Genomic DNA, 9,620 nt, shown 5'->3' on the forward strand with positions numbered 1-9,620 from the left:
TTTGATACAAAATCATTTATGTTACGGTCTGGTCCAACTACTGCATTGTCCGACCCGGTCTGGTATATAGAATAACTCGATCTGACCGGTCGGTTTAGCGGACGTCCCATGTTCGGACCACGACCTGGACACTTACTTTCCATCAACCAACTGTATGACAACTGAGAAAGAAAACCTCCAGGAAAGGGACCTGCCCTGCGGGACCCACTCTACTGACAGAGTATATATAAGAAGAGCCCTACCCCTCCTCCACGGTACGTCATTCACCCATTACTCTCTTTACTATCTGCAAAAACTGACTTGGGCGTCGGAGTATCATTGCAGGTGGCACCCCCCTTCACACCGCAACAGCTCGGGAGGTCGCGAAGTCTACGCCGCCATCCTCTGGACCCAGATCTAGGCCGGTTCTTACCATCTCATACCGAAGAGTTCCTTCGACCTGTCCGGAACCCGAAGTACCGAACATTGGCACTGTTTGTGGGGACTGACCTAAATGGACTTTCTGTTGGGTCCTATGGAGGTAGACGACAGAGGCGAGCAGCGCGGGGAGGAAATGGTCCCCCGAAGCGGTAAGGTAGCCTCGATGGCTTCCTCTCACGAACGCACGAGATCCCTCCCGCGACGAGCGGAGCTCCCCTCGCGCTCCAAGGAGAGGCGACCCTTTGGAGGAACAAGGAGTGACAGCGCCAGAATAATGCAAGAGCTGCATCACAGGGTGCAAAATCTGGAGCGAGAGCTGGCAAGCAGGGAGCGCTACCAACCAGCTCCGGGGCAAGATCGTACCCGATCTCCTCAAGGAGAGGAAGAAGCCCCCGAAGAAGTCACTTTAGACACACCACGAACCCCCGTTCAGAATAAAAAAGCCAAGGAGAAAGCAGAAAGTTGCCAAGAAGACGGCGAGATCCTGTAATTTACAGTCGACTTCCGACGAGAAATACCATGGAGGAAAACCGAGAATACAGCAGAGAAAGACCAAGGAAAAGGTGACAACCCGTAATCATGGGGCAACCCCTTTCCACCATTCGATCCTCGAGGTCCGGCTACCGAAGCACTTCGATAAGCCAACAGACATGAGGTATGATGGGACCCAGGACCCGTAAAAACATCTAATGGCCTTCGAGGCCAGGATGAATTTGGAAGGGGTGGGCGATGAGGTGAGGTGTCGCGCCTTTCCCGTAACCTTTGCGGGGCCGACAATCCGTTGGTTCAACGGTCTCCCCCAAGGCTCCGTGACGACCTTTGCGGACATCACCCATGCCTTCCTAGCTCAATTTACCACACGTATTGCTAAAGCGAAGCACCCGATCAACTTGCTTCGGGTGACACAAAGAAGCGGCGAACCGACCAAGAAGTACCTGGACAGATTCAATGATGAATGCTTGGAAATTGATGGCTTGACCGACTTGGTAGCCAGTTTATGCTTGACGAGGATTTTAGGAAACACCTTACCACCAAGCCCGTGTGGACAATGCAAGAAATCCAAAATGTGGCAAAGGAGTATATCAATGACGAGGAAGTTAGCCAGGTTGTGGCAGCCAACAAGCGGCAACCCGGCAATAACCACGCTCGTCGGCCTGGTAACGGAGAAAGGCCTAAGGAGTACCCCAAGGACGAAGGGCCAGCTAAAGCCTTCAAGCCGTTCCCCCGGGTAGGAAAGTTTACTAATTACACCCCCTGACCGCCCCGATCGTCGAAGTATATCAGCAGATAGCCGACAAAAGACATTCTGTCGAAGCCCCGACAACTCAAGGATAGAACTGGAGGGAACAAAAACCTCTACTGCGACTACCACAAGGGCTTCGGACTCAAGACCCAAGATTGCTTCGATTTGAAAGATGCTCTAGAGCAGGCAATCTGGGAAGACAAGCTGGCTGAGTTCTCTCACCTAATAAGAGAACTGAGGAGGTAGGATCGCGACCAATCTGGCGACAACAAGAGCTGCGCCGTGAGACCAAGACAAGAACCCAAGGAGAACAATGAAGGCGGTCTCATCATTGTGAATATTGTAGTTGGGAGAGACGTTGTCCCCAGGTCGAAGTTGGCATGCAGGAAAGATGCCAAAGTCTTGGTTGTATCATCATCCAGTCACGCGCTATCCTCCAGGAGGGTCCCATCAATATCATTTGGACCAGAGGCAAAACTGATTCTTATTGTTTATGTTTTTAGATAAGGTATCAGTTCTGAGCCACTTTGATGTCTCTAAAATACATATTAATCCTGACATAAAAGAAGTACATGATTTTTGAAAAAGGTTTGTCTAATAATTGTTTTGTGCACCTCAGTTGCATGGGAAAAAAATTAAACTATTCTCTTGATCTTTAAGTATTTTTCAAACAAAATAAAGAGATTATGGATACAAAAGATTTTTGTTTAAACACTAAATTTAATAATAATACTTATACATACATTATTTTAGAGGAAACTACTAAAATGATATTAAAAAATTTGTATCACTGATAAAATGAATTTTAAAGACGCTGACAATAAATAAGTTTTCGAAAAATTTAAAAACACTACAAAAGAACTAAATATTAAATATATATTCTAAAAAATAATTTTAGAGATCAAATTTTGATACAAATTTTTGTAATAATTATTAGAAAAATAAGATTTTTTCATCTTTAAAATTTGATAAATTTTTGTCAAGTAAAAATTTTTAAAAAATTATTGTTAATGACCACATTTTTTTGAAAAATAAAAAGAAAAATCTAGAAATCAAATTTTGTTCCAAATTTTTTTTGTGCACCTTCTAAATATTCATTCAAATATTGTCACAAAAAATTAGAGCTAATGAATAACCCATAATCAAAATATAAAAGTTTTTTTTGTTACTTATAAAAATATAATATGAGTAAATGGTCAAATTAGTCCTAAAAAATTCACTCATTCTCCAAATTAGTCCCCAATTAATTTTTTTAATCAAATTCGTCCTTAAAAAAATTTTAAGTTAGTAATTTTAATGTTTCTATCACTTCCATTGCTAATAGTATCAAAGTTTGTTGATGTGACACATTAAGTAACACCACAATAGACACCTAGTAGTCCTAATTGGTGGCTAACATGATAAATTTATGAAATTAGATCAAGTAACTATTTTTTTGTCGTATTTTCAAATCATTCAAAAACTATTTTTTGATATTATTTTTCAAGAATCTTTCTATTAGCGACTGAATCTTTCAAATACTGAATTGGTCAATTGGTAGTTAACCCTATTTTTGAAGGATTCATACTTACAAATATTTGTAGGTCGGATCCAACGAATTTCTAACTCATTGGAGTTCACCATTCAATAAACAAATAGTTAACCGTGAACCGTATTTAACTGAATCGGTTGGTTTGATCGGATTAATCAGAAACCAGTTATCTGGCCGATTCGATTGACCCCAAAACTATTTTGCAAAAAATGGTAAAAAATCGTTCGAGCTGGTAGTTAACCGACAAACCGGCCAAACCAGCTAGGTTTTTTAAAGTTCCGATTTTTCAATATCCACTAAAATGGCGTCATTTTGATGCCGAAAAAAATCTTTACTAATTACCACCCACATAGCTGACCCACCAGACCCATTTTCGAAGAGCCACTCACCACACCTCCTCAACCCTAATTTCCTCTTCCAGTCTTCCTCCAATGAATTCCATCGTCCCTACCACAATCGACGTCGGATTGAAGCTGCTGTCAGCAGACAGAAGAAATTTGCCATCGCGGATCAAAGAGTTGTCAACGACATCGTCATCTAGTCGTCCTGATCATCGGAATCACGGTTTGAAGATTTTGTCAACGTCATCGTCGGACATCTGTTCTGTTGCCGTGAACTCTAGGCCTTCTCTACTCTCTTGCGGTGAGTTCATATTTTCCAATTAATTTTTTTATCTTATTAAATAACTATATGAATTGCTGGTTGCTGCAGTGAGGAATTTAGTTCACTGATTTGAATTCAGTTAATTTTTTTATTTTATTAATGGTATGAATTGATGGCTTGATGCAGAGTTTTTTTGCTTTTTAATTTTTTTATTTTGTTAATTATACGAATTAATCATTCTGTAATTTTAGATTCTGAATTTTGAATGCTATATAAAATTGATACAATTTTGGATTCTGGATTTTGAATGCTATATTAAATTTTGTTGAATATAATTCTGAATTTTAAATGCTATATGGATTGATATAATTTTGGATTCTGAATTTTTGTCATTCTAAATTTTGTTATAATTATTGTAATGGCTGAGTTTTTATTTTGCTATATGTAATTTGTAATTTGTATATTGTATATAACTTAGATGGAACAACCGCAAAGTGATCAACAACTACAAAATAATGCCATCCAAGAATCTCAAACAGCTTTCTCTCGAGAAAAATCTTACCCAACTTGAGAATATTTTACTGTGAAGTATAACAAAAATCACAAAGAGCATATACATATATCTTTTGTTTGAATACTTATAATGGAGGGGGTATATATAGAATGAAATATTACCTTGCAAAAATTTTTGGACAAATTAAAGTATGTAATAAAGTTACTGAAAAGGTTGAACTTCAATTCAAAAGGCTTCTGATGGAAAATAAAAAATAAGATGAAAAAAAATTTGAAGAGGAGTCTTATAATGTTAAATACAAGCACAAGAGTCTGAATCATCTAATCATGTACAACTTGCTGTTTCTACAACAATGGAAGACAAAAAAAAGCTATTATTGCTACACAAAAAGTTATTTCAAAGAAAGAACTACTCCAGAGTCTCAACCGACTTTAAAAAGTATTTTGGCCAGTAAAAAATTAAAATTGTGCACAAGGCTAAGTCAGGACTTGCTAAATGGATCGTTGATGCACGTATTTCTTTTAATGCAATTCAATCACCTTACTTTCAACCTGCATTCGATGGTATTACTGCAATTGGACTTGATTTCACATAGCTTACCTTGCTTTCTGTGCTTTAAAAGTGACTGTGTTTATATACAATCATATGATCTTCTTGTCATGGCTTAGAAAAAGAAAAATTTGGAAAAAAATTGTTCGACCAGAAGTCACACGTTTTGCCACTATTTTTATTATTTTGAAAAGTATATATGATCACAGGGAAGATTTGCAAGCATTGATGATGAACAAATATTTCACTTCTCATAAATTAGCCAAAAGTGCTAATAGGAAGATTGTTAGTTCAATTGTCTTGAATAGTAAGTTTTGGCAAGATTGTGTTATCACTGCGAAAATTGTTGGTCCTCTTATTAAGTTGTTGAAGATTGTTGATACTAATGAAAAACTCTCTTTGGGATACATGTATGAAGGTATGCAAAGAGCCAAAAATGCTATCAAGACAATGTTTAGAAATCGAAAAAATACTTATATGTCATAGTATCTTGAAAATGCAGTGGGATAAGCATTTGAAGCGCGATCTCTATGCGGCGGCGTACTTTTTAAATTCAGTCTTTTTCTATAGTGAGAGTTTGGTTGAAAAGACAAATATCTTGAAATCTTTACTTGATTTGCTTGATGTTAGAACACGTTGCAATGACTCAGTTATCGCAATGCAAGAGAAACAATTGTACCCAGATTATAAAAAAAAATTTGGAAAAAAAAGTGTCAAGAGAGTGGCAACAAAACTTGAACTGGTAAGGTAAATGGTGGAAGCTACATGGTGGGAGAATTTCTAATTTGTAAAAAATGACAATTCGCCTTTTTCATCAAACATCTTTTTTATCTGGATGTGAAAGGAACTGGAGTCGTTTTGAACAAATCCATTCAAAAAGGAGGAACTTGTTAGAGTAACAAAGGCTAAGTGACATTATTTATGTGACTTATAGCGTACGGCTTCAATCTAAGTTGCATCAAAAGAAGAGGAATTATGATCCAATTGATATTTAAAGCATTAACACGGTAGAGTTTTAAGTAATGGCAAATGAAGATGATTCTGAATTTATTAATGGAGATGTTTATGACATTGAAAGTTTAATATACACTGATAATGCTAATGCTATGCCTTTGTATTCTGATGGTGAGTGACATAATAAACTCTGTTTCATTCCAAAAAGATATATGTTGTTAATTTTGATTTCTTATTAAAAATTTTTTTATTTTATTAGATGGAGGAGATATATAAGTTAAAGTGGATATATATGTCTGATGTTGTAATTGAATTTTCAAATATTTTTTGTAGTACTTCTAAAGACTATGATTTTAAATTACTTGTACATGGAAATATTGAAACACTTAATGATGATTATGATTTCTGATGAGTAGTGTCTTTGTTTAATTGAAAATTTATTTGTTTAATATTATTTTTTAAGGTAGAATATTTTGTGTTTGTCATTTATATGCATTTTGATTTTTTTTAACTATAAATTTTGATATTTAAAATTGTTTATGAACTTTTAATAATAAATTATAAATAATTTATTACATAAAAATTAAAATTATCAAATTTTAAATTTTATTTTTTATTTAATTAAACCAAATTAATCACAATTCAACTCTAATTAAATCATTAAACCAATTATTTAACAGATTCAATGACAGGTCCAATTCTTGCCACCTTGCTTATTCATACTATATATCACATTAAACAATTAGGCTCACAATCACAATGCTAGTTTATTAACATTATGTTATAAAGAAAACACTATCATTATATTTGTTCATTACACTTGCTAGAAAAATACAATTTTACCCAAACATATTATAATACATTAGAAATAGAGAGAATCTAGTCCTTTGTTTCTTTTTCACTTTATTTAAGAGAGATTCATGTCATCAATGCTTGATTTGAGTTAACATACACCTAACATCCTTGCTATTAGGTCTCTCCTTAGGATCATCCATAGTGCAAAAGCATGCAATCTTAAGAACAAGAAGCATTTGCTCCTCAAAACCATTCCCACGAAGCTTCTCATCAATGGCTTCCTTTGGATTCTCCGAGATGATAACCTTCCTCATCCATTTCACTATACTCATCTCATCCGTGTGTTGGAAGAAGTCATCAGAGGGAAGTTTTCCGGTCACTAAAACTCCAAGCACCACCCCAAAGCTGAAAATGTCACACTTATCAGTGAATTTAAGAATCTGGTGATACTCTGGTGCAATGTAACCAACTGTACCCGCAACTTTGGAAGTAGTAATGTGAGTTTGAGCATCAGGCATTGCTTTTGCAAGACCGAAATCGGAGATCCTAGCTTCCATATCATCATCAAGAAGAATGTTTCCTGGTTTGAGATCTCTATGAATGATTCTTGGACTATGACTCATGTGAAGGTACTCAAGTCCAGAAGCTACTCCAATGGCGATCTTGTGCCTTGATAACCAGTCCAGTTCCTGATTTCCCTCTTGAATTCTGTGTAACAAATCTTGCAAGCTTCCATTCTTCATGTATTCATAAATCAAGAGGTGAGAATCAGGGCGGGAAACATGAGCAAGAAGGGGTAACAGATTCCGGTGTCTGATATGGCCGACTGTGTTGATTTCCGACCGGATTTGTCTCATCTTTTTATGCAAATCTCTGCTCTCTTCTTCCGCCATTTCACTCGCATCCTTCGGTGGTTGTATGATTTTTTTTATGGCAATCATTTTTCCGTCGCTTCCTGGTAACTCCGCCTTGTAAACCTCGCCGGAGCCACCTTTTCCGATGAGTTCCAAGTTCGCCAAACCATCTTCTTTCTCCAAGAATGCCAAATCCTCGGCTTTCTTGATCAGAGGGCTGAAGATATCAGGGCCAGCGCCTTTGCCTCCTCTTTTCAGTAATGCCTTTGTCAGTTTGTAAAGCAATGAGAATATGAAACCGGATATTATTCCTGCAAATGCTCCGGCCAGAAAACCGAGGATCCATCCCAGAATCTTTCTCCTGTGATTGTGGTGGTGGTGAGGTGCCGGTCCGGGAGCCGGAGAAGAAGCGCTGGGAAAGTAGCTCCTCCTCCTCCTTTTGTTTGATCTCGGAGATGGCGCGAGAGCGGTTATGCCGTCGTTGCTCTCTCCGTCGTCCTCGGCGAAGATGAAGCGTCGTGGAACAATCGGCGTCGAGCCTTCGAGGAAACTGTTGCCGGAGAAGTTGAAGTGTCTGAGGTTCCGAAACGAGCGAACAGACACCGGGACACGACCAACAAAGAGGTTGTCGGCGACGTTTAGCTTTTCCAGGTTCGGAAAATACTTGAGGAAGTTGAGGTTGCCGGAGAGTTTGTTGGAGGAGACGTCGAGGACTCGGAGCCTTGCAAGGGAAGAAAGGCGAGGCGGGACTTCGCCGGAGAAGCCGTTGCCACGGAGGTCGAGGATTTCGAGCTTCTTGAGGTTGACTATGGAGTTTGGGATGCGGTCAACGAGGTGGTTATCAGATAGAGAGAGTTCTTTAAGTTCAGTGAGGTGTCCAATGGCGGAAGAGAGGGTTCCATTGAGATTCTTGGAGGTGAAAAGAAGGCGCGTGATGCGGAGGACGTAGGTGGAGAGCCTTCTCTCGCAGAACACACCGTCGATGGTGCATGGGTGGAAGCGTTGACCGTTGACTAAAAGTGCATTGAGACCAAGGTCTCTTTGGAGGGTTCTAAAGGCGGTGAGGTCTGAAGGGTGGAGATCAAGCTTGGCTTTGATTATTGAAGAGGAGAAGAAGAATAACAAGAGAAAGAGAAAGAAGAAGATAGGATTTTGGGAAGCCATTGAAGTGGAAGAAGAAGAAGAGAATGGTGTTTTTTAATTTTTTTAATGTGTTTGTTTAATGGTTGTTTATAAACATTATAAGGTGCTAAAAGCGTGTGGAATTTTTTGCTGATGGGTCCCTCTTTGGACTGAATTTTCCACCAGCTCTCCGGGGAGTTTACCAATTCAAAGGTTTTTTATTTTATTTTATTTTATTTTGGAGTAATTAGCAAGTTGATCATCAACAAATTTTCGATCACATTTATTGGTTTTTTTAATAATTTTTGTTTTTTTTAGTTTTTTAAAAATTAATTTTGTTAGACAGATTAATTTTTTTATAATTTTAAAAGAGAATTAATTTGTGTGATTTTTTTTGGAATCTAATTATTCAATAACAAAATTTATTTGAGATCAATTTGTCCAATATGCAGAGAAAGGGACCAATGCATATAGTAGTGGGGCAAGTGCCGGAGTCTCCCAGTTAAATTTAAAAATTTATTTAATAATATATAGTAGTATTATTCAATTAATTAACATGTTACCTAAGTATGTTTTATTAATTTAAAAAAAATTATTAACAAAAAAATTAATTAGTCTCACAAAATAAAAAATAAAAAATTATTTTTAAATAAAAGACTCATAATTTTTAAAAAAATTATCAAAAACCGAAATAAGTATTCATCCTTTCTTTTAATGAGAGGCCGAAATATTGATTGAACTTTTTTGTTTTTTTAGTTTACTATCGTTCTCTTGGTTCTTATGGTATTGACAACAATGGAATGACTTTGAATTATGACTTTTTGTTTTTGTTTAAAAGAAAACATTCTTTTGATTATTGTCTAAAAATGTTTAAATGTAAGTAAAATTAAACTAGTTTACGAATAATAAGTGTGAAGTTAATTTGTATGTGTTATAATAGTAGGGATTAATTTCATTTTTTTTCTTTCTAACTCACAATTATTTATTTATTTATATTACAAAAAACAAATTTATAAAATTCGTAGGTTTCTAGGA

The 9,620-nt window shown here is 36.8% G+C and overlaps 1 protein-coding gene across 1 annotated transcript; it reads right to left on the minus strand.

The window, feature by feature from the left end:
• Positions 1-6,556: 6,556 nt before the first annotated feature.
• On the minus strand, positions 6,557-8,663 carry LOC107478880 (leucine-rich repeat receptor-like serine/threonine/tyrosine-protein kinase SOBIR1). The gene has a single exon (XM_016099032.3). It carries the CDS (start codon positions 8,625-8,627, stop codon positions 6,741-6,743), a length of 1,887 nt encoding a protein of 628 aa, XP_015954518.1. The 5' UTR covers positions 8,628-8,663; the 3' UTR covers positions 6,557-6,740.
• Positions 8,664-9,620: the final 957 nt, after the last annotated feature.

The sequence above is a fragment of the Arachis duranensis genome, chromosome 3 (assembly GCF_000817695.3).
Source record: "Arachis duranensis cultivar V14167 chromosome 3, aradu.V14167.gnm2.J7QH, whole genome shotgun sequence".
NCBI classification, from domain to species: Eukaryota; Viridiplantae; Streptophyta; class Magnoliopsida; order Fabales; family Fabaceae; genus Arachis; species Arachis duranensis.